General features: G+C 47.4%; 1 protein-coding gene across 1 annotated transcript in view; it reads right to left on the reverse strand.

Annotated features, from left to right (window-relative positions):
* FYB2 (FYN binding protein 2) overlaps window positions 1-4,130 on the reverse strand; it is a 75,862-nt gene extending 71,732 nt beyond the window's left edge. The window contains exon 1 of the mRNA XM_087820006.1: window positions 3,894-4,130. Within this exon, the coding sequence (XP_087676132.1) occupies window positions 3,894-4,130 (237 nt within the window). The remainder of the gene's footprint in view (window positions 1-3,893) is intronic.
* Between the last annotated feature and the right edge of the window lie 22,004 nt (window positions 4,131-26,134).

Consider the following 26,134-nt stretch of genomic DNA (forward strand, 5'->3'; position numbering starts at 1 on the left):
AGGTGGCCAGTCTTTCAGAATTGTGAGTAATTAAATGACCTTCCCTTTTCCCCTTCTCGGAAATTCTCTTGGAACTCACAAGAAGCCTCACCCCTGATGATCTGATCTTAATCCCCAGGGCACTCTACTTTCCCAAGAGCAAGCTCAGGGACAAGAGACCATCTTTACAGTACTATCCTTTCCAGCTGGCTGGTCCATCTTTTTTTTTTTTTTTTTTTTTTTACATGTTACCCTGTCTTGTGACTTTTTCATTAAAAACAAGATTATTCAGGACAAAACCTCTAAAATTGTTCTTCAGGGCTTGCTAAGTGGTCTCACAGGTATCCAGGAGCTGGGTTCTGGACTCAGCTCTGGCAAAAACAAGTTGCATATGACCTTGAGAAATTTCTACAGGCCCAGAATGTCAGAGCATGACAAGACCTTGGGGGACATTAGTTCACCTCCCCATGTTAGAGGTAAAGTCCCTCAGTGGCTCCCTTGGTTAGTGAGATAAAATACAAATTGCACTCAGGGTCTTTCAATATCTGACCCCTATTTTTTCCGGGGGGGGGGGGGGGAGGTTAATTCTGGCTGCTCTTTTTTTAAAATTAATTTTTTAAAAAATTTTCTGCATCAACTTCTCACCGCAGGAATGTCCTCTGAAGTCTCACCCCGTGATACAGCTCACCTCTGCTCCTTTGTCCACACTGTTCCCTCTGCTTTATTACCTGCCCCCTCCTCCTCCGACATTCAGCTCAGATGCCAGTTCCCCCAGTGCAACCAGGATGAACCCATCTGGGCTTGGCACCTGTTCTCAGGGCTGTCACTGAAGCTGGTCTGGAAGGTCCTGCTTCTAGCCTCGCAGGAATGCTAGGAGGCTAGGCTTAGCTGGAAATGTCAACAGAGAGTCTACCTGAGTTTCTCCAACAGAAAAGCCTTAGGGTACAGACCTCTTACATGGGGGCCGAGGACCGCAAGAGTGAGTGTTCTCATGAATGAGGCGGAAGCTGCATAGCTTTTAATGACACAGACTCTAAAGACATATAATGTCACATGTGTCATACTCTATTGGCCAAAGCAGTCATGATTCCACCCAGATTCAACGGAAAGAAACAGACTCTACTTCTCGATGGGAGAAATGTCAGAGAATGTGTAGGCAAGTTTCAAATCCACATACTAAACACCACGACACACCCAACATCATGCTAGATGATGATCTATTTTCTTAATCATACCTCCTGCCTGGGCCTCTCCCTTGAACTATAAACCCAAATATACAACTGCCTACATGGCCCCTGTGTATAAAACTGACTCCTGATCTCTTTGTAAAGCTGTTCCATCTTAAATCATCTCAAATGCCACGTCTTCCAGGTGCCCAGGCTTTGCACCCGGGAATCACTTTCTTTCATGTTATTTTCGTCCCATCCATCAGTAAATCCTGTTTACTCTACCTTTTCTGACCAGAATCTGACCATTTCTTGCCACTTTTACTGCCAAGACTCTGGTCTGAGCCACTGTGCCCTGTTGTTTAGATTACATAGCCTCCTATCTGGTCAGCCAGCTTCTAATCTCTCTCCCATTTCATCTGTTTTCAAAACAATAGCCAGATGATCCTTTTAAAATGTAAATTGGATCATTGCACTGTGCTACTCTTCACACTCCGGTGCTCTCCATCTCAGGGAGAAACCTGAAGTTCCTGCAGTGGTCTCCAGGGCCCTACAAGAGCCGACCACTACCTCTGACCACTCTCTCTTTTGCTTCCTCTGTGCTGGCCATTTTATTGCTCCTTGAACACACCAGACAAGCTTCTGCCTTCGGGCCTTTACATGTGCTGTTAATTTCTCCATTGAAAGTTCTACCCTAAGAGATCCACATAATCAACCCCCTCACCTCCTTTAAGTGTCTCTTCTGAAGTCCCCTCACAGCCATGCCTTTCGTGAAATGATCCCATTTAAAATAGCAGCCTCTCCCACAGCCTCGCCATCCTTAAACCCTTCCTGCTCTGTGCTTTTACATTGCACTTACTGCCGGCTGACCACATGCATGTATATGCTTATTTGTCTTCTCCACTAGAATGTTAGTTATAAGGGCAGCATTTTTGACTGGCTCACTGCTGCATCTGGAGCACCTGAAACAGGACCCGAAAACACAATGCAGGTGTTTACATATATTTAATGGGTATACGTATATATATTGAATGGATATTTGATGACTGTTAAAAAAATAAAACAAAATCCTCCTTTCAAAATGAAAAATAACCCATATTTCTCTTTTGGTCTTTTTTCCCTTTCTCTGAGCAGAAAAATTTGCGAAACCTCATTAGCTTATCTCAGATGTTATTAGCTAACATGCCCTTTTGTACATTGTTCTCTAAATTGCCCAACACTCTACCTGGTTTCCTGTTGTAATTCCTGCTAGCGATGCCCAGATTATCACTGACACTCAGTATTTGCTACTGACAAACCTAAGGTCCGCTCCAGCCCCGCTACTGACAGGCTGTGTGATATCGAGCAAGTGATAACATTCTGACCACTGGTTTCCTTCTCTATAAAAAAAAAAAAAAAAAAGGTTAGGACAAACGGACCTCTCTGTGTTGCCCCGTAGATGAACTGAAATAGGGGATGCCAGTGCCGATCCCGGAAGATCAGAGAGGGCAAACTAGAAGTCCGTGTCTTCTTCCTACAACCGCGCTAAGTCTATCCAGCCTCCCATTTTTCCATCAAGGAGATTCTCTGCAAAGGTTGCTGACCTGCAAGATGTGGGAAGAGAATTTGGAGGAGGGGAGATGGAAGCAATACCAGCTTGCCCTTGCTCACTCTTTCCCAAAGCTCAGCTGGTTGAACTGGAGTGATCTGCCACAGGGAGACAGGTGTCCCCTACCCTGGGACACCGGGGAGCTTTTCCTGAGGGACGACACTTAAATGGGTCCTCTGTCTTAATTTAAAGCCAAGCCTCTGAGAGGGAAGACGCATGACTCACATCAGAAAACGGTTTAATTCCAAATGCATACTAAAGAAGATATGGAAGGAATCCTTCTTCGAAAGAAACTGATGTTCTGAAGAGAGGAACAGAAGAGGTAGAAAACTGGAGAAAGAAAAAAGCAAGATGTGGTCAGTCAGGTGAAAGAATTCTCCAACTATGCAAATGGCACGCTGCCATCCAAGGAGAAGGAACTTCCTTCCCCCGGGCTTTGTGCTGGGCACTTTCCCACGGGCCATCTCCCTTTTTACGAGCACTTTGGAAAAATCTCACATAGTTACTCTAGTAGTGCGCTGAGTCCTCACCTAACACCCTTCCGAGGTTCTGCAACTTTAAATGTCACCGTAGGCTCGTTGACATAAACAGGAGCTAAGTTCCTGGGGCATCTCATCAATGTTATAATGAAAAGACCTTGAACGTAGCCTGCCCACAATCCTGCTTCAACAGCGAGGAGCCCTGGGGCTCAGGATAAATTCTCTTGCCTCAGGCCACACAACTAATAAGGAGAAGGGTCCACTGAAAGCCACAAGCCCTGCCTCGTGCCCTGGGCCCAGGGCGCCCACTAACCACCAGGAGGGGACACAGTCCACAAGGGCAAACAAACCGAGAGGAGCCAACAGGCTCTTAGACCAGGCTGGGGAACTAGTCTCGGAGCCTAGCCAGCCGGGTGAGAGCTGGAGCCCCTAATGCCCCCATTCCTCTTGTCCCCTTACCCCCTACCCTCCCAGGGGGCACAGGACACATACCGCCCTGCTTCAGTCCCACCTCCCGGGAGCAAGGCCAGGGTCAGCTGCGCTGCACGACCGGGAGGCGTTTGCTCCGCTCCGGGAGGCGGGCGAGGTGCACTGGCAGCCTGTCCCCGCCGCTCTGCAGGGTGGAACTAGACGGGGTCAGACAGACGCGGAGAAAGCAACAACCCAACCCACATGCCTTACCCCTTCCATGGCTTTCCTCCGTGGCAGCGTCTGGGAGACCAACCCAGCTTCCCAGAACTGGATCCTGAGGCCAAGGGAACCCTTTGTTATGCCAGCGCCGGGCAGCCAGCAGTCACTTCCCGCGGCCCCGGACACACCTGAGTCCAGGCGCCCCACCTGCCCCACCTGGGCGGCGGCTCCTCCCTCTCCCGGGGCTGGAGCGTTCCCACCGCCCGCGGGGCTCACGGGAGCCTCCATCGCCAAGCTGCCCAGGACCAGGCGCCTGCAGGGGGGGACCGGAGACCCCTCCAAGTCCCGCTGAGCCCGGCCCTTCCCTGGGAGAGGCTCTCCCCAGTGTTCTCCAGCTGGCACTCAGCAAGGGAGTTCACGTTGTTCCAAGGCGGGGAGTCAAGGAGGAATGGGGGCGGCAGGGCTCTTGTTAGTACATAACACTCAGCTGGACAATGTAATCTCCATCAGTAACAGCCTTGGCCTGTCCCCGCCCAGAGGGATGGCTACGAAGGGGACAGAGTGTACCTAAATCCTCAGGGCGATTTCGTGGAGGCCAGAGTTAGCTCTATAATGGAGCATCTGTTTTTGGCCAGGCGCTATCTAAGCACTGGGATACATTATTACACTAAAATCTTACCATAGCCCTTGGAAAGGCTATTGTTCCCATCTAAAAGATGAGGAAACGGAGGCTCAGGGAGATCCTATAACCCGCCCATGGTCACACTGGTAAAAAATAAAAAGCATCAGAATTTGAACCCAGGTCTGGCAAACTCTAAGGTGCTTTTGCTTTGGCTTTTATGTTTGTTTTTCTGACAGAGCTGGTGCTGGAAACCCAATCCTCAGTTCCTAGTTCTCTAAGAGCTCACGCCTGCCCTGGGGATTGGGAGCCGGCACAGCATGTAGCCGGTGCTGCTGTGCCTACTGCCCGCCAACTGCTGCCCCGGTGTGACTTCAGGCTTTGTTAGGGCCAAGCACATGAAGCGAAAAGCTTCTGCCCTGTGCAGGGGAGGGGAGTGGAGGGCAGGTGAGGAAAGCCCACCTGTGTGCCCCTTTCCTCTAACCGGTGGTTCCCATACCTGACTCTGCAAGGGAATCTATTAGAAATACAGGCTACGGCACCAGTCAGTTCTTCTGGTCTACAGTCTGGGAATCTGGATTTTAAATAAGCTTCTTAGGTCAGTGTGTTTAATAATAAATGACTCTCACTAAGATAGAGCTTTTACATCATGACTCAGTTCACACACACACACACTAAAATAAAAATTTCTCAAAATAATCATCTTACTTTGTGTGTGATCACACTGATGTTTTCTCTCCTTTTCTGAGTCATGATGATGTGCCACTTAATTTAGAAAATCAACGGCCAGCACAGCCCCCTACACTGATTTCATGACTCACAATTTGATCCAGGCTGCCAGGTGGGCTGTCGCGATGCTCCCAGCTCCAGGAGGGAAAGGGCAAAGGCAGCCTGTCACTTTCCCTCACACTTGGGTCCTCACGCTAGTCAAAGGCAAGGATGTCTCGTACATACTTGTAAACAGCATGGTGAGGAATGACCTGCCTAAGCTCTGAGGGGAGCGCAGAGCCTCCTCCCACCCCAGCCGATGAAAGGACTGTCCAGTTCCCTTTGCTCTTAATGCAAGGGCTCCCCCTGGTGGCTTCCGCCCCACCCACAAACGGAGGGGGTTGTAGTAGGCGGGCCGGGCTCTCACCTCCCGGGACCAGGCAGGAACGGGAGCTCTGTGCTTTTCCGTTTGGCTCCGGACAAGTTCCAATGGTAGGTCATAGGATGCAGGAGGCACTGATTATTGGATAGCTCTTAGGGGTGTCTTGCAAAGTAGGCTTAAGAACGGTGACTCTTGGAAAACTATAGGACTCCCTGTTATTACCTTATGATCCTCTAGGTGCGAAACTCAGTCTCTCCACTAGCTGTTGGCCTTGGGAATGTCAACAACGCCTTCTGGGATCTATGTTCCTCGTCTGTAATACTAGATGGGAAGGCTGGCAGTGTTGGCTTAAGGATCCATGTGCCATATGAAAGTCTCTAGTGTTTAGCACTAAGCAGGCACCAAACATTCAGTCCCTCACTCCTTTTTTCCTCTCTGTCCATTAACGGTGCCTGTGTCCGAGACAAAATGCACATGCCACACTTGGGTGTGCAAATGAAGTAGCAGTGTTTTACTTCCTTGTAATGATCCCCACTGGCTTGCAAGCCCGGGTCCCATGAGTAGCAGGTCCTTGCATCTGGCTGGATGCAAGGAGAACTCATGCGTGCTTCCAGGGAAGGTGGAGACAGAGGGGGCAGGTGGAGAGCGTGGACATGGTGGGGAGGGTTCTGGATGTGAAATTTGGGGTTTGACCTAAGTTTAGGGAGATCTCGTTATACTTAGGAACAAGTCATTCGGTTGGATAAAGAAGCATGGAATCCTATATATCCACGAGGTGCTTCGGTGGCCTGCTGGTTCAGGCCAGGATGACCCTCTGTGATCTGCACAGAATCATGGACACAGAAATGTCCAACCGAGTGTCCACTGCCTGCTGGGAACAGTGCCCCTGGACCTTGCAAATATCCTCTTATTTAGTCCTTACTTTGATCTTCATTTTCCAGGTGAGGAAACTGAGGTGCATACAAGTTAAGTCACGGATTCAGGGTGACACGGTTGGCAGGGGGAATTGCAGACATGCCAACACCAGCAGTCTGGCTCCAGAGCCAATGCTCACAACCCCTCTGGTGGCTTCCATTTAAATCTTAGAGAAATGCAGAAGAGTAAACTCACAGAATCTGAGAGCATGAAGGATTCTTTGAAGGATATTTTTCCCCCAAACTCAATTTTGAAAGAAGTCAGTTAGAAACTTTAGCAGATACTTGGGTCGAAATTAGGCTCAAAATCTCCTAGACATTTCTGTCCTTCAAGCCCCTAGCTTCAGTCTGCTTCTCCTGGTCTTGGGGGTGACACGGCCCACTCTCCAGGAAGGGCCCATCCATTTTTCGGCATGCTGAGAAGTAGGCATCAGCCAGTATTTCCAGCATATTCCCAAGGCTTCCAAACCTTACTTTCAGCCTCAGATGCTGCCTGTAGCTTTTTAGTGTTTCCATTCATGTCTCAGTCTTTCATTTCTTGGCAAACATATTGCTTACGCTTTGCACCATAAGTAATGGTTTATAGCAGATTACTCTGATGTAAGAAAGGATTTTAAAAATATATCTGAAAATGGGAAATCATATGCATTCACCTCTTTCTAGGGTAAACTTTAAACATTACATATTATATGATGACAAAGCCGGAGCGGGTAGATTGATTGTCAGAATTAGGATGGTGCTGCTGGAGTAACCGATTATTAATACTAAAATTATTATTGGTTACATTAATCACTTCTGAGGATTTCCAGTGTAACATGTAATGTATGTATGTATAATTTACATCCTGGCTACTTTCAAGAGGGAGAGAAGGAAAGAGGAAAGGAACTTAAATTTATTGAGAGCCTATTGTGTCATGAGCTACACAGTTTGCATATATCTTCTTCGATTCCTTGTGACAATGTGGTGAGATAAGAAATGTTGTCCCTAGTTGGCAACTGAAGGAAATGAGGCCCAGGAAGGTCAAGGCAAATGCCCTGGCCATGCGGCGTATAGGCCTGATTCTCCGTTTAGACTCTGCTCTACCCCAGTCCATTCTTCCTGCTGTCCCCAGAAGGACTTGGCAAGTGGAAAGTGCAAAGCCAAGTGAAATAGGAGGGTTAGGAGTGAGGACAATAGACACGCAGAGGACAGGGAGACGAAAGGTAGGAAGGGATGGATCAACGGAGCAAAAATATGGGATGATTTCTACAAGGTATACAATTATTTAAAGATAAATTGTTTAAGGATAGACGTATTTAAGGATAAAATTATGTGGGTTCAGGAAAGGGTCTGCCTCCTTTTTAGCAGTTTGTGGAAACTATAATCCAGCTTGTTTATCTTTTGCCTTGAGGGAAGCTCACACCTCAATTCCGTGTTTATATAAGTAATCATCTTAATGGTATGTCACAATCTAGTAAGAGCTTTCCGGAAGGAAGCTAAGCAAACATGACCAAGGCAAGTTGCTTTCCCTTCAACAGCCTGTCCCTGAGAATCTGAGGACCTACTTTGCGCCAGGTGCTGTGCTTGGATGTAGCTCCCTTTAGGTTCTTGTAAGGCAAGTGTCTTCCCCCAGTAACGCCAGTTATGTTACGGATGAAGCGCTCAGGGGAGTTGTTAAGGTGTTTTCTGATCTGCTTACCTTGTTGAGATCAAAGGGAGACCACTCCCCTGTGGGAAGGAGGTTAATGAGCCACTCCACAGGGCCAAGGAGCCTGGAGGAAAGGCCGTGGGACACTCAGGTGTCTGCGATACTCCCACCTCTCCTCACATGTTGGGGGGTATGGTGGTTTTTTATTAAAGGGAGGTGAGATGCACAGAGAAAATGCTTCTAGTCACCAAATCCCAGGTCCCTTTTCTTTTCTTGGGCATATGAGAAGACCCTATTTCCCAACCTCCCTTGCAGTTAGACTTGGCCGTGTGACTGGGTTCTGGCCGGTGGGATGTGGGCGGAGGTAATGACAGCTGCTCCTAGTCCTGCGTTCCCGCCCCTGGTGCAGCAACCTCAGAAGCCATGTGCTTAAGATAACAGAACGACAAAGCGGAAGGGGCCTGGGTTCCTGAGTCCCCGCTTCTAAGGGAGCTAGTAAAGAGATCGGTCCAATAGTCATCAGGTCGTAATATAAATACATCTTTGTTGTATGAAGCTATTAAAATATGGAGGTTCTTACTCACCCTTATCTTCTATATTTAACTCAGTGCCAGGCCTGCAATAAATGTTTCCTCAATAAATGTGCTACCTTCCAGGTGAGGCTTCATTACTTGTACTGTTCTCCCTTTCTCACTTTAATGCTCAGCTCCTTCTCAATAGCTAGCCAGCCTCATTGACAGCCCAGCCCGTGCAGGGCCAAGGTGATCTGAGAGATGTGAGGGGCTGGAAGGGGCAGAAAGGGGGACTGCACCACCCTCTTTACTGCAGCGGAAGCTTTAACCTCTGGTCATTCCCAGATCCCTTCCAAGTGTATTCATTTGGCCTCCAGGCCATGGAAATAAAATAACACTCTGCGCAGCACTGAGGAGACCATCCGGCCCTGTGCTGGCCTCATGCGCAGGGGAGCATTTTAGCAGCCAAGCTAATCCTCAGATCTTCTGCTTTGGCCACAGATGTGCATCTTCTTTTTATCTGCAAATTGTACTGGGCCCCGGGAATAGCTGTAAACTGGCCTGGCTCTGGCTTAAGTCACATATCAGACCCAAAGGGTGGAAAGATAATGAATCCTTCGCCATTGTGCTATGGGTCCCGGCCAACAGCCTTGATTTTTGGATTCTGTAACTGTTCTAAGCTTGATGACTTCACTCCATACCCAATGTCTTCACCATCTGTCAGGGACATGGATGCCACGCTGGCCCTGAGTGTGGGTCAGCTTGAACAAGGGGCTTGGGGCTGGAAATCCAGCTAAGAAAAGTAGATAGGGCTTAAAAAAAAAAGGAGATATATTTTTGGCCATAGAAGGAAATAGAGATTGATAGGAAGTGCCATGAAAGTGTCTTAGAAAGTAGAAATAAAAAAACCTATGTATGAGCAGTAAACACAGTTGTCTACTTATCCAACCATTCTCAACTGCTGGGTGAGGGGATGTGCCGATGAATCAGTCAGGGTCCAATTAGGAAAGAACTCTAAACATTTGAAAACAGAGGGGATTTAATACAAAGAACCAGTAAGACCCAGAGTGGCAGGGCTAAGGGACCAAAGTGGGGACCATCGAGAAACAGAGATTAGCAAAGCTGGGAACCACTGGACTGGAAGGACAAAGAGGAGGTGATGTTATCAGAATCCAAGAGCTGGAATCACTCAGAGGAAATGGGAACCACTGGGAGAGAGAAATGGCCAGTGGCACATACACTTCCTGAGGCTTCTAGGGGAAGGAAGAACTACCCTGTCTTCTCCCCTCCTCCCACCCTTCAGCCTCCTTTCTGTGCCTCCCACTGGCCAAACCCAGGCGGAGCCGCTGACCCAGGAGCCCGAGCCACGCAGCCTGCAGGGATCTGACGCCCCCCCACACAGGAGAGAGCGGGGCCAGGGTGAAGAATGGGTCTGTGGGCAATCTTTCCTAGGCCAAGCACAAGGAACAAAAAAAATATTGCAAGAGAACAAGTAAGTGCCATAATAAACTTTTTGTAAAGCTCCAAGATAAAAGAAATAGCAACAAAGTCCTTCTTGTGGAGGGGAAGGGTTAGGAAAACTTGGAGGAGATGAGAGATGAGCTGGGTCACGAGGAGCAGGGTGTGCAAGCATGAAATGAGGACAGGAGAGGGCGTGTCAGGAGAGGCAAGGGCATGACCTGAACCACAGCTCCTGGAGGGGCCCTGGCATCCCCAGGGAGCAGAGAGCTTTGGCCCAGCAGGAGTGCAGGGACTGTGGGCAGGAAATCAGCCCCAAAGAGGCCACAGCAGCACGTAGGGGCAGCTCAGGGCCGGGAGGGCAAGCTGAGTCCGGGGGATTCTGCTCCAGGGTGATTGCATGAGGGAGGTACTCAGATCGTCTTTGTTGCAGAGAAAGAGTGCCGCTCCCTGGGATCCCCTCTTCCTCTATACTGCACAAACGTAAAACTCACATGCCTTCCTGAGTGTTCGCTCTTTACCATTCGTTCAAAATAGTTTTGGAATTCTCCGTTGACAGTTGTCTTCAGATCCCAAGATATGTTACTTGAAAAGACAAATCTTTATTTTGGAGGATAGATTCAGTTACTTTTTGTTGTTTGTTTGTTTCTGAAAACCTTACAGGGGATTGGGAATCCAATCAGGTGCCTAATGTGGTCAATCAAACCACTGCACTTTTTCGGTTAAAACTGAGGTGTAATTGATACAATTTGAGCTACAGCTACATCATTGGAATATGAATACCACCTCTCTGGGTGACTGTTTAGGAGAGCAGCTCTCATTCAGATATCTAAAATCAGTTGCATTATTTTATGATTAAGCATCATATGATTTACTGTAGGCATATGAAGAGCGAATGAAAAGAACAGTCCCCCCCACTTTGTAGCATCTTATGCTTTCTAAAACACTTGCACAAAATCAAAGGGAAGTACAAAGATATAAGAGGGGAAAAGAAAGCAGAAGATCCAGAAAGTAAATTATTCTTAAGAGACTTTTTTTTTTAACACTGCACTGTCAAGAGAGACAGGAAGTCAATATCTGAGTATATTTTAAGAAGTCAATATCTGAGGATAGTTTAGGAAACTCAGGGGTTAGGAAATTGAAAACTATAATGTTCAGTTAACGTACAGATTTCTGAAAGGTTGGGTGGTCACTTTGAGGGATCACAAAATAACATTTATCACCTATCCCTGCAACTTGTTTTTTGCTTCATTGAAAAATAAACATGCCAATTGCAGCGCACACTTTTAGTAGCTTATCGAGCATTTTCTCCTGCTCCCTCCTTCTCCTGCGTAAAAACATTCCTTAAAAAACACACAAAACCGTGTGCCCTCATTCTTTCCCCACAAGCCTATGTAATTAAGGGAACCTGAGTCGCCCCCTAGCTCCAGGTATGGGTCCTGATTGGCAGGTCGTTAGCATATGCTCCCCACCTCAACAAAGTGATCGGTTCAGGGGTGAGCAAGTGATCTAAAGCAGTCCAATCAGAAGAATCAGAGGGGTCCCCATTAGAAGGCTGGGATGAGATAGCCTCTTGCTCTCAAAGCAGACTAGGAGCATGCAGTAGCAGGAGCTGCCAGCTATCTTTGATTGTTAGGGGAGTGAGGCTTAGAATGAAGCTCACCAGGCAGAAGAACAGTGGAGAGACATGGAAAGAACCTGGGTGCTTGGGCTTCTGGATGGATTAAACCAGTCCTAAGGCTTTATCTACACTTGGAGTTTCTAGCTCTGGGAACCCCATTTGGTTTGCTAGTTGAAGTTGGGTGATCTTTTTCTTGCAATAGAAACCTGTGTGATAACAGAAAAAATACCCTTTCAGGATGAAAATATAGCTTATGTGAGACACAATTGCTTTTTAACCAGCATTTGTTGAGCTCTGAGTCTGTGCCAAATGTTTTCACATACATTATTTCATTAGATCTTCATACATCATCCTTATTTTCAGTTGCAGAAACTGTGGCTCAGAGAGGTGAACTGACTTGCCTTAATAGTCAGGGTAATTAATGCTGGCTGTTAAAACAAATAGCCCTTAAATCTCAGCGGCTTAGCATCTATGTTTATTTCTTGCTCATGTCACAGTTGGTTGAGAACCAGGAGGCTCTCCTGGGTGAGTGTCCTTTAAGTGATGACTATGGATTTGGCTCAATGCCTCTGTGTGACCCTGGCATCTTGGACTATGTTGCTTCCATTGTTGTGCACACAGAGACAGAGTGTATGGAAAATCACTAGGGATGCTTTAGGGCTAAGGCCTGGAGTGCTGTATCACTTCACATGGCCAGAACTCATTACATGGTTCCCAATTTCAAGGGAGGCCGGGACATACAGTCTCCCAGTGTTACTGTCACCCTGTGGAGGGCCATCTGAGGATGCTGCCTACCAGAGCTTGTCGGTGGAGCCGGGATGCTAAGCTAAGCTAAGCTAAGCTAAGCATCCACGGCCTTCTATTTCTCCTATTCCTCTCCCCCAACCCCCCAACTCCCCCCACCCTATACATATTAATCCCCTCAGTAATCAGTTACCCTGCTTATGTAAAGGTCAATTTGTATTTTTTTTTCCTCAGTATTTTCTTAAGGAAAGAAGAAACCCTCAGCTTCCCTGACATTTGGTTAACCACAGAGGCTGTTACTACCTCCGAGAAGTGTTCGCTGCATAATAATGCATGTGAGGGATTGATCATTTACTTATCCTCGAAGCTGATGGACTTTATAGGGAGAAGTTCTCTGTAATGCAGACATGACTGTGAAGAATAAATCCAATTTCTCTGCGTACTTAGGGGAGAAAGAATTATTCAAATGCTGCGTCTGCAGCTTCGGGTCCATTTACTGAGCCTGCAACCCTGAGCAGTGGCCACCAGGGGGAGTGCTCGGCCCATCCCTGCGCAGGCAGCTATTTTTACAGGCTGCTTCTAGCCTCAAGGAAGAAGCCTAAGATATAAAAGACTATGATATATATATATATTTCAAACCGGACCAGCTTATAAATTATTTGTGAGTCCAATAAAAGGCAATTATCAACATTTCCTACTATTTCAAGAGTAATATATTCTATGTTAGAAAAAGATTCAATTTATTCCATGGCTATGATTCAGACAATGGAAATTGGAAGCAACCACAACCAAAGAAAAAAGATTGTAATCCTATGTAAATCTCTGTCTTTAAAACTCAGATCAGAGGATGTGAATCCTGGCCCTGGTGGGCATGAGGTACTTGCCCCGAGGCAGTGGAATTTGATGAACTGGGGAAGTTAGCTGTAGGGGTGTGTGTGTGTGTCCACTCATCCACAATGAATATGACTGCTTATTTTTTCCCAGCACATGGGAGGTAAACCAGAATAATTTTGTCCAAGCTACTGAATAATGAACATTATAGAATTATTTTAGGAAGTATAGTTTTACTTCTTTCGGATCTAAAGACATACAATATCGTGGAGCTCAGAAGATCCTGGATTTCATAACCAGGTGGTTGTGTTAAAAAGAGCCCTTCTACCCTCCCCAACCAGTCCAATAAGCAGCACTCTTTCACTAATCAGCAGCCTGGTGTCATGGGACAAATATGGTCTTGGGCTCGAGAGAGACAGAGCCTGAACCTTGCCTCTGTGAGACAGTGAAAGTGAGATTTTGGACAACTTACTTAATTAACCTCTCTGGTCTTCAGTTTCTACAATACCCATCTCACAGAATGAACACAAAGATAAAATGAAGTGGTTTATATGAGTACCTACCACATCATGGGTGGTCAATAAATATTAACTTTCTTTAGTAAGTTCTCCTGTTTTCTTAAAGATGGCAAGAAATAAATTTGACCTGAGTCTGGTTCTGCATTTTCACATGTTGTGAGCCCATGGGCCTGGATTCCTGAGGATTAACTTTGGAGCTGTGGCAGAAGCGAGGAGTGGGTGATGGCCCAGGAAGGCACCTGGCTCCAGGGCACCTCCAGAAACCTCAGCGGAAGGTTTGCTGGATTTCCATCCTAGTGTTGCCAGTGACACAACTGAGCTATATCTGAGTATTAGATTCTCTCAGCTTCTCTTTCCCCTAACAACTGTCTTCTTTGTATGTCTTTGGTCTTCCTCAGAGCTTCTGGTTGCTCATGTTCCCACATGGTCCTAACTTCTGTTTGTATATCACATCAATTTATTCAGTGTCTCTGTTCTACCTGATAGACTTTCTCTGGACATCCAAACAGCCTCAGTCTCTGCTACTAATAACTGCATTTTCCTTACATTTTTCAATGCAGGATCCCCAGAATGAACATCTGATTGGCAGAGCATTTCATGTTGGGCCATATCATAGCTGGCCTTTGGTCATGTGTCCTTGCCTAGTGCAATTGGGGCTATTAGGAGTCCTGTGCTGCACAGGGTGGCTCAGGGGCTGTGGTGTGTGAGGGAAGGGCAATTTATTTTAGAAGAAGATAGTGGACAAGCCAAACACCATAAATCATACTTGCTCTTCATAGGAGATGGTGGATGATTTGGTCAATTGAAAGCCCTGGGAGTCCGGTCCATTGAAGCCCTTGCAAGTCTGTATCATGGCTTCAGTTCTGGAAGGGATTTTTTTGCTGATGTACAGTACATTGGGAAGGTACCTGTAGGGGTAATGGGTCTTCTTTTTAGTTGTAGAAACTGTGGCTCAAAGCCCTGAAGACAGGACCCAGAGAGCAGAGGAAATACGGCCTGGGCCAAAACAACAGGCATTTGAGTTTGGTTAGGTAACTGGTCCTCAAGTCCAGCAGAGAGTGACCTCAAGGCTGCAAGACCAATGCTTGTGAGAACGGAGCAAGACTCTGACCTGCTCTGAGCTGACACAGGACATGGAGAAGGTGAGCTACGAATGGAGATCCTGGGGGACTCTGGCTGAGCATGGCCGGGGCAGCCAAGCGCTGTCCCTTAGCTGGTCTGGGCAGCGTGTTCCTCTGAAATTGGACAGCCATCAGAGGACAACATCCTTCAGAGAGTTCAGCAAGGGCTAGTGAGGGCAAAACTGAGATTCTAATTCTGCCACATATTTGCAGTGTGACCTTGGGCAAGTTAACTGATTCCTGAACCTGCTTCTGCAAATAGGATGTACAGACAATCAGATCTACCTTTTTGGGACTAAAGCAAAAATACGTGATATAGCGGTAAGTCCTTGAAGACTAAGCTCTCAAAAACAGATAGTAATTTTTATGATTATAATAACTGATGGAGTTGCTGACCTGTTTTCTAATATTTGCCATAGGATTGGGCTCCCAATGACTTGGGATTCCCACGTTGAAGAAAAGGGAACTGAGGTTCTGCAGCCCTCTCCAGACAGCTCCAGTTCCTGGCTCTGCCTCAGAGACCAACCTGCCCTCTCCAGACAGCGCGGTGAATTCAGTGACTCCTCCTCGCTCACATTCTCACTTGAACAAAGGATCCCAGAGCCTGGCCAGGAGGGCCGTCTTGTGAGATGGTGGCTGAAATACGAGGTTGTGGTTGCCTGTGCTTTCTCTCACAGCCTCCTGGCCTTCAGAGGAGGGTAATGCTATGGTGGACCAAGCCATCATTGCATCTCTACGGGGGAAAATGCTTTCTAGCCTGCTGTGCCTCTGGGGAGAGCTATCTTTTCTTGTACCACTGCTTTTTAAAACAAAATTATTTTCAAACTGCATCTCACAGGAGATTATTCAACCCACACCCACTGAGGTGCTGTGGCTGCCTTGACATCGATGGACAGTTCCCCATGATGACCGATGTGGCCAACTGCCCTCAGTGAGCCATCCACCCTGATGTTGATACCCTTGTGTGGTCCCGCTCCCACACTGATCCTGGCCTTGGCCGTGCAACTTGCTTTGCCAGTGAGACATTAGCAAGCGTGGCATAAGCAGAAGCATTCTACTGGAAGTCAGTGGCTGGGCTGGAACATAGCCTAGTTAGACTCCTGCATGGCAGGAAGCCATGTGGAGAGAAACCCTGAAGGACGAGAGGCCGTTGTGCATGCTCTAGCCCGGTGGAGCCTTGGCTGAGTGCAGCCCACGCATGACTTTCTATGGAATCCTGAGAAATAATAAAAGTTGTCTTCGGCCATTGAGTTCTGGGGCAGTTTGTTACACAGCAATAGAAATGGAAACATTTGGTACAACAAATACGTACAAATTTCTTGGACATTTTACATGAAGAACTTTCTTTTTCCTTTCTTACTATTTGGGATCAGCCAGAAAAGCTAAGGGGATGACTGTGAGCCCCAGAGGGTTCATTTATTCATCTGACAAATATTTAAAGACAGTGTTTTGAGCACCAGGGACATTGCGGTGAGCACAAGCCCTGCCTTTATGATACGTACAGTTTATGACATGGACTCATCCTGTCTGATGCCCTATAAAAAGATTAGTATATCATTTGTTCCCTTCCTAGCCTACTAGATATCTGTCCCCCATCTAACTATGACTTTAATGTGCTTGTAATTCCAAAGACAGGTAGCAGAGGCAGGCCTTAAAGTCAGACCAACTTGGCCTGAATCCCCTCTCCCTCCTACCCCCTGCTTCTGGTCTGTTTCCTCATCTCTGCACTGGGTATAGGATATCTCATCTATAATTAAAAATAAGTGATAAAAAGGAGAATTCTCATCTACAGCGACCATAAAGATGACAAGCAGAGCACAGGTGCCCATCAACGTTAGCGTTCCTCCTTCTACCCCATAGATGGAAAACCTCCATCCAATTTCAGGGCAATTTCAATCAGAGGGCTGTTCAGGGTGTCAGGTATGTCTCCCTCTGTTTTCTAGGACTCTGATGCTGATGAGAATTTTAAACCTAGCTCTCCTGCATGCTCTATACCTGCCCCTACTCTCTGACCCGTCGCCCAGGAAAGCTAAGCCTGTGATCTTTGACACCATCCCCTTGCCCACAGAGCTTTGCCAAAGGCTCTTATGTACATTATCTCAATTACTCTTTCCAGCAGGCCTGCGAGGTAGGTGTTCTCAGCCTCATTTTACAGTTGAGCTACCTGAGGCTCAGAGAGTCAAAGTGACTTTTGCAAGGTTACAAAGAAAATGAGTGGCTGACCTTGCCTTGACACCCAGGAGCCCTATGTCCTGCCTTAGGTTCTTTCTAGTTTCTTTGCTCTGCCTCCCTGCTGCCCCCCCCCCCCCAAAGCTTTGCTACAGAGATGCCTGAGAAGTGAAACCCATAGCACTGTCAAGACAGGGAGGAACACATGATTATTTTCTTGCTACAGTGTGCGTAGGGGGCATTAGCATTCTCCCAGGAGCGGCTGAAATCCACTCAGCTGGAACCGAGGCTGGCAAGAGGGGACTGACCAAATTTGTTTACAGTAGACTAATCCAGCTCCGTCTCTCACTTCACACAGCCTGGCTTTATGAGTGGGGAGACAGCCTAATTACAGACTGACAGCCCGGAGCACCTCGTGGGAGTACAAGTCCTGAATAAAAGTATTAAGAGAGACTTGAACAGTTGGAAATACATATACACATTTGTTTCCTAGTTCTGTCGTCCTAAGGGGGTGCCTTAGATCAGGATTATAGAAGGATAAGATTTCAGACTGGAGGAGGTGGCGGAGAAGGAGCCAGATGTCAGGCAGGGACACTGAGGTCCAGAGAAGCCCAGGGACTGTCCCAAGGTCGTGCAATGCAATCCTGTAGAGGCTGGCATTTGAATCCAGAGGTCTGACCTGGAGCTTCTGAGTTCCCACCATGCCCTCTTGTCTGCAAGCATTTCCCCTGGTGTATCAGGCGCATGGAGTTCCAGTCCCTGGGAGTCCGTCTCTACGCAGGTTTCTCTGCCTCCAGTCTTGCCTTCTCTGCTCCATCCTCTGTGCATCCCCCCGAGTTCCAAGTACAAGTCTGATGAGGGGCTCTGCTGCTTTACAGTGCTCAGTAACCCTTCCACATGCTTAGAGATAGAATCTAAATCTTAGTCTTGCCCCCCCCAAAAAAAAAAAAGCCCTTTGCTGTGGCCTTTGCTTGGCCTTCTGCCCTTCCCACCAAGTAGCAGGTCGATCCCCAAACTGGCCGCATCTCTTTGTATCTTCATGCCTTTGTTCGTGCTGCTTCCTCTGCCTGGAATGCCTTTTCTTCCTCTCTCTGTGTAAAGAAACTTCTATCTGCCCACCTGCCTCCTTCAAAGCCCCAACCCCACGTGCTCCCAGCTTGGGCCCCTGCAGATCCCCATGGCACCCCACCCAGGGTGTGACATCGTGAGGGCTGGGGCTGTGTTCTCATCTCTAAGAGGCCAGTGACCGCCACAGAACCTAACCCAGCCCCTGACGTAGCAGCGACTTTGCAACATAAAAGTGAACAGAATGGGTTTGGCCAGCCTCCCAGGGCTTATGTTTTGACTGATCTGTCTGTTGGGTCTCTGTGGGTTTGAGGCTGAAAGGCCACAACATCTTTCAGAAGCCTCATTGACGCAGTAAATACCTAGGGCCTGATGACATAGAAATGCCTAAAACGCATAGAAAAACGACACACACGTAGGCCTACTCTCACTTTCTCAGTGACCCCGACCTTCTTATTGACCCCTCAAATGGCACTGTGAGCCCCAGCTGTGAATGAGCCTCCACCTGCTTGGTCCCAGAAGGGTGTTTCTGGAACAGACAAGGCAGGAAGTGAGAGGATTACAAAGAGAAACAGCGTCCATCATGATTGGGCTGGAAATGCCTATTAATTCAGGTAAATTTACCAAACATGTATTAGTCATTAGGTATGCATGTGTCTATGTGTATGTGAAATTTATGTATGTATACATACACACACACACACACACACATATATATGTGAAATTACCATCGAACCCATTATACAGGAGGGTCAATTAAGGCAAAGTGGTGAAGTAACTTGTCCAAAGTTGCACAGTTAGTTAACAATCCAGGAATGTTAGACGTAAAAGGTACCATCCTCCTACTGTGCTGCATAAAACACAAGTGTAGAGCGCCTACTATGTGCCAACACTTGGGACACAAAGGTGATTTAAAGCATGGCCCCTGCCCTCAGGAAGGTCCTAGTGGAGTGGGGAACAGAAAGGGGCCAGAGCTCTCAGCGTGATGCCAGTGGGGAACGGAGGAGGCAATGCTGGGGGAGGAGGAGGTTCCCGTGGCTGCTGTATAGACCTCCCTGCACAGGCGATCCTGCAAAGCTGCTGACCTACTTCTAGTGGGGTTTAGTAGTGTCTTTAGTCTCTGTGTGCACTGCTCAGTGGGGCCCACGAAGTCGGCGGGGCTGCAGTTCCATTTGACTCGCACACCTGGTGCACACAGACTCTGGGCCAGCACAGCCCTGCCTTCCACGAGTTCACAGAAATCATAGGTGGAGCAAATCACAAACCAAGTTGGTGGTCTTTCAGAGAGGGGGATGTGGGCAGTGCGGTGGGAAGAGAGGAAGGAGTGCCTGCACCATGCTGTGAGTGGAGGAATCACAGAGAAGACAACTGATCAATTGATGATGCCCGGAGAACTTGCTCAGGTGTAAAAGGCACTCTGGTTATCAGCCAAATTCCAAGAGGAATTTCCCCAAGGACCACCCAGATTTGGCTAGAGCTGCTTACAGTGCTCAATGCCTTCTTTGCATGAAGGCCTTTAATTTCTATGCTAATGTAGAAATGAGCCAGACACTGACCCCCTCTCATCTCACCTCTTCAGTACAAATACAGAGTTTTGACATGCAGGAGGCATGCAGTAGCCATCTCCATAAAGCCTCGGCTTGAGACCACTTCCTTAAACCAGGCCCACTTTATTTTCAGCCAAAAACCCACCACGAATGTCTGCTGGCCACAGCCTGGGACTGACGAAAGCAACCAGGAGGAAACAGATATCACAGACATGCAGTCTCACAAAGGGGTGAGAGAGGCGGTGGGGAGGGGAAGGCAAGGCGGTAGGCAGGGGTGCTCACCTACTGTCTGCAGACTTGGGGCCGGGTGTTGTGTTGAATATTTTGCAGGTTTTTCCAGTGAGGGAGCAGCTCTAACACACATGTGTGCACACTCGCGCGCACACACACCCCCGCTCATAAAACTGTGCTCTGCCATCCATGCTGCCAACCACTAAGCTGCTTGGAGAAGCTCTGCTTGCTTCTGGCCATCGTGAGATTGGCCATGTCCAAGCTAAAGTTGCTGCACTGAGTGGCTCCCAACCGTTTCAACCCTTGAGGTGCTGGGATGGAGAAGTGGGTCCTTGTACCACTTTGTCACCTGGGCCCTGCCACTGAAACCATTCTCTGTGCCAGGTCCCTTCTTTCTTCTGCTTTCCCCTTCATTGCATTAAATGAAAGTTCTCATGCTTATGAAATAAGACAAGTAGACACTGGGAAGGAGGAACAGACAGAAGGGGAAACTGAAATAAATGAGTAAAAACTGTTCCAAATTCTCAGTCGAGGATAGATTTCCTCATTTAGTCTTCAGCTCTTCAGTTCTATCCCGACGGGTATTGTCTTATCCATTTTATAGATAGAGAAACTGAGGCAAGGAGACAATAATTGGTTATGGTGTTTTCTGACCTACAGCTGTGTTCTTTCCATTCTAGCCAATTGCCTCCCTTTGCATTAGATTTGAAGAACTTTGATCTTCCAGCAGAGGGGGAATGTGGCATAGAGTACTGAGAGCACAGACCTGGATGTCCCGGGGGTGGCAGTCTGAGACAAAGCAGGGCACGCTCCACGCCAAGGCCATAACTCACGGGCTGATGTAGGTAGTGGAAAGTGTTTTTCCGAGACAAGCAGTGCATTTTCAAAATGAATTGGCACCTTGCTGTCTATTTTGTATGGCATTTTATAACTATCTTTGATAACAGAATGCTACGATTAAGGTGAAATGCACACATGCAAACCTAAAAATGTTTTGGCATTTCCCATTCATCTTAGAACACTCTGGCTCATAGCAGACGAGAGCCCCCACTCATCCCAGGACACACACACGCACACACACACACAACAGGTACACTTAGTGGTAGAGGCATGGATAATCCCGTCTGACCTCACTTCTTTCCTTTTGATTCTATCCTGTGATTATCTCTCTGTTTACCTTATTGCGCTTTCTTTGTTCCCTGGAAATGATGTTGTTCTCTGAGCTAAGGGGTAACAGACAGACAACTGGACTTGGAGGTAGAAGACCCAAGCCTTGGTCCTGATACACCACTTAGTAGTGCAGTGGTTATGTGACCAGACCAAAAAAGATCTCAGGTTTTGAAGTTAGGCAGATTATAAATCCATGGTTCTGAGACTCACCAGCTGTGTAATTGCAGGCAAATTATTTAACCACTCTGAAAGTCAACATCCTCATCTTTAAAATAGCACTATTATTAGGGGCCTGGCAGGATTACTGTGTTAGAGTAAAAAAAATGTTTCAATCGTATACTATGGCAGGTGCAGGGCCAGGTACTCTATGTATCTTGCTCCTATTGTCCGCCTTAGTCACTGTCTCTCTGACTCCCAGGATTCTCTTCACGATAATGGTATTTATCTCACAAGATTATTTTGAGGATTAAATGAGAAATTATACCCGAAAGTATTACGAAAGAGCAAACTATTTTTAATTGTTTCATTTGCTAATTCACTCAATCAACAAATATTTCTTATTAAACATTCAGTATTAAATGAGATGGTGTATATAAAGAGAAACCAGACACAGAATTTACCCTAAAGAAACTTTCAAATGATATTATTCTAAAGATATAGCCCACTTCCTAAGAAAATCATATGAGGCAAAAATGAAAAGCGCTCATATGTGTTTATAAGGTTCAGAGTAACAAAGAGACACCCCCTAGATGGAGCCGTCCGCCAAGGACCCACGACGGGCAAGAGATAAAGGGCAACGGCGTTCGGGTGGCGGGTCCGGCAGGAGCAGCCACACAGTGAGGAAGTGTGAGGACGGCAAGGGGAGCCTGGGCTGCAATGTGGGGGATAATTAGAGGGGTGCGGTTCATAAGGTTGCACAGATGGCTTGGAGGAATTGGGAATCTAATTTTATAGACAACGGGGAGCCGCTGAAGGTTTCTGAGCAGGCGAGTGATGTTGTCAGGGGCAGTTTTCTTGAGGACAAATTCAGCAGCAAGGTACTGGGAGGTTTGGAGAGAGGAGAAGCAGAAGCCCGCTAGGGGTCTCTTCTGATGGCTTCAGAGAGAGCCGAGCTCCAAAATGGATCAAAGGCAGTGGGGATGAAGGAGAGGAGCTCAGAGGGAAAATATTACAGAGGAAATAACAGAATTTAAGTGACCATGTTGAGGGGTGAAGGATGAGGCAGGTGAGTGAGTAGAGGTGAATGTGGGGTCCTGAATGCTGCTGAGGCCTTGGCTGAGGAAAAGGGCATCAGGGGACTCTCCAGGAGGAGCTGGGCTGGGAAGGAAGGCAACACAGGCTCCGCGTCCAAAGAAGGGAACGAAGAGGAAACAAGATGGCGGCGCAGGAAACAGCTGCGCCCGCCGCCTCCCGCGACCACATCAAAATCACAACGAAAACACAGAACCACCATCCCTCAGGGCCTCCTGAGATCCGGCTGCACAGAAGCCCCACAGCCAGGGAGCTGAAGCACTGAGAGCGGGAGGAGGCGCGCAGACTCGGGGGGATGGGGCTGGATCTCAGAGACGCCGCCGCGGGCCCACACCCGGTGCTGCAGTTGAAACCCGGGAGGGAATCTCGGGGCGGAGGTTTCCCGGAGGAGTGAGGGGTCCCAGCCCCCCAGCAGGCCCCCAGCCCAGGGCTCCAGGGCCAGGAAGAGACGTCCCCACAACTCTGGGCTGTGAAACCCACGGGGACTGTCGCTGAGGGTCGCGGAGGCTGTGGGGCCCCAGCAGCTCCTCCTAAGGGCCGGCACAGACTCACTCGGACGCTCCCTCTGAGCCCAGCGCCGGGCAGCAGCCTGAAAGGACCTGGGACACTCGGGGGGGAACTAACCTGCCTGAGATCCAGGCGAGGGGTGGAGGGGCGGCTTCCTCCCAGGCAGAAGGGCTGGCAGAGGCCATGGCTCCTGTGGCGAGTCCTCCCCGCACACAGCCCGCAGGCAGGCGCCATGTGTGAATCGCCAGCACCTGACTTGCACCTTTGGCCCCGCCCCGTGGTTCCCAGAGGCCCCGCCCCTCCCCACCTGCAGCTGATCCAGCCATTTCTAGGGGCTTTTCTGTGCAAGTGGCCTCTCGAGGCTTATTCTTAGGACTTTCCTAAAATCTCTCTAACAAGCAGCCCCATACGGCTTGATAAGTGGCCCCAGGTTTGTGTAGCTCATGCTGGGTGGCCCTGGGCAAGGCACTGGAAGAAACTGACTTTACACCTTCTAGGAGGCCCAGAAATAGTGCACCTGGTGGTCAGACTCGACCACCAGGATTACAACCCTACCACATCCATGAGTGACACACTCAAGGGGAGCACTTGGTGAACACCAAAGCTCCACTGAAGTAAATCCTGCTTCATAGGGGTGTCTCCAGCACAGCAGCTCTTGGGCTATAGTTGCAGCTGGTCCTCACAGCTGATTGGTCTGGGGTTCAATTCCTCCCAGTGACTCCAGCAGCAACCAAGGCTCAACTACAACAGGACAGTGCACACAGCACACACAGGGGAGCACCTAGAGGGTCCAGCTCAGGTGAGTGGGGAGGCTGAGCCACTGGACCCTACAGGACACCTACTACATAAAGCCACTTGACAAATTCCAGGAGACATAGCAGCTCTACCTAATACATAGAAACAAACACCAGGAAGCAGTCAAAATGTGGAGGCAAAGAAACATGTCACAAAGGAAAGAACAAAAGAAATCTCTAGAAGAGGAACTAAATGAAATAGATCCAAGCAAGCTAACAGATACAGAGTTCCGAATTTTGTATATAAGGATGCTCAACCATATTAGTAAGAGTTTTACAAAAATAACAGAGAAAATCGATGACATAATAAAGTACCAATTTGAAATGAAGGCTACATGAACTGAAATGAAGAATAATTTACAGGGAATCAACAGTAGAGTAGAGGACGCTGAGAATCAAATCAGCAATTTGGAACATGAGGAAACAAAAAACACCCAATCAGAAGAGCAAAAAGAATCCAGAAATATGAAGATAGTATAAGGAGCTTCTGGGACAACTTCGAGAGGCCCAACATTCGTATTATTGGAGCGCCAGGAGGAGAGAAAAGAGAGCAAGAAATTGAAAACCTATTTGAAAAAATAATTACAGAAAACTTCCCCTACCTGGGGAAAGAAATAGACTTACAAGTCCAGGAAGCACAGAGGGACCCAAACAAGAGGAACCCAAAGAGGCCCACAGCAAGACACATCATAATTAAAATGCCAAAAGTTAAAGACAAAAAGAATCTTAAAAGCAGCACAAGAAAAGCAGTTAGTTACCTATAAGGAAGCACCCATATGACTGTCAGCTGATTTCTCAACAGAAACCTTGCAGGCCAGAAGGGAGTGGCAAGAAATATTCAAAGTGATGAAAAACATGGAACTACAACCAAGATTGCTCTACCCAGCAAAGCTATCACTTAGAATTGAAGGTCAGATAAAGAGCTTCACACATAAGAAAAAGCTAAAGGAGTTCATCACCACCAGACCAGCACTACAGGAAATGTTGAAAGGTCTTCCTTAAGAAGAAGCTAATGAACAAAAGAATCTGATGAACTAAATAGATCCAGAGACATTCACGTAGGGAACAGATGATCATATTTCAGAGGAAAGAGAGAAGGAAGGTGGAGGGTGGGAAGAGATTAACCAAAAAAGTTATATGCATATAAGCATAACCCATGGACACAGTCAATAACGGGGTGAAGGCCTGGGAGAGGGTGGGAGCGAGGTGGAGGGGGTCAGTTGGGGGGAAAAAATGGGACACCTGTAATACTTTCAACAATAAAGATAAATTAAAAAAGAAAAAGAAAATTAATTCACCAGAATTACAAGGGCCAAGGGAAGGGAGACCCAGCTTTTTTGTGAGACAGCATTTCCCAACCTCAGCACTATTCACACTCTGAGCCCAATAATTCTTTGTTGAGGGGACTGTTCTGTGCATCATAGGATGTTTAGCAGTATCCTATCTACTAGATGCCAATAGCACAACCTCCAAAGGTGTGACAACCATAAATGTGTCTGGTCATTGCCAAATGTCCCCTGAGGGGTAAAATCATCCCAGTTGAGACCACTGTTCTATGGAGAGGTCTGCTCCACAATAGAAAAGCAGTAGAACTAGTGGAGGAAAACCTGAGTTATACTTTCAGGGGGTTGAGGGGGGATTGGTCTGTGGGCCTGTCTCAGGAACTTGGACTGTGGGTGAGACAGGGACAGAGGAAGACAGCTAGGGAGTTGGTGGAAAAATTGGATTCCTGATGTGCCACCCTGAGCTGCCCTAAGGATATCCAGATATAATACCCATCATGACACCCACATCTCAGTAAAAGCATTATGAAATGTCCATCTTGACTGGAAGAGTCAGAGAGTGAATGTAGGTATGGTATCATCATTCCAGATGTGTAGCTGTTACTGGAATTCTAGAGAATGCTTCTGGAGATATCCATATAAGGTATCTGGTCCCCTCAAGACACCAATATGGTGGATCTTAATGATATCCAATGTGTGGATAAAAAGTAGGAAGTCCATTGAGTTCCCTACATTTCTCAGGCTCCAGATGTTTGGTGGTACATAATTGTTAGCATTTTCTATGTTTTGCTAGCTGTTTATGGCTGAACTGATATACTAGTACTAGCCTTATTTCAGTCTTGCAAAACAAATTGATCTGACTTTACAAATTCCAAGAGCCACTAAAAAAACCCATGAATTCTGGAACTGTATTGACTTATGCTTCCTTCTGAAAATGAGATCCCTTTGCTAAGCTGGTATTGGTTAAATAAATATCTTATGGGTATTTTCTTTTCAAAAGGTCTGAAGGACAGTGGCCTTTGGTGTCTGGGGTTTTAGGGTGTTTGGCTAATCAATACCCTAGTAACTAATTAACGACATCGGAGTGGTAATCAAGGGAGTTCTGTTAGTTTCAAACTTTAGACCTTATGGGTCCCGGCCTGTAGACATCTTTTACTCCAACTCCCTGGATAGATCTTTAATTCCTTCCAGGTGCTCCAGGCTGGTGGATTCCGGGTGAG

This window comes from Miniopterus natalensis, chromosome 9, assembly GCF_054644295.1.
Source record: "Miniopterus natalensis isolate mMinNat1 chromosome 9, mMinNat1.hap1, whole genome shotgun sequence".
In the NCBI taxonomy this organism is placed as follows: domain Eukaryota; kingdom Metazoa; phylum Chordata; class Mammalia; order Chiroptera; family Miniopteridae; genus Miniopterus; species Miniopterus natalensis.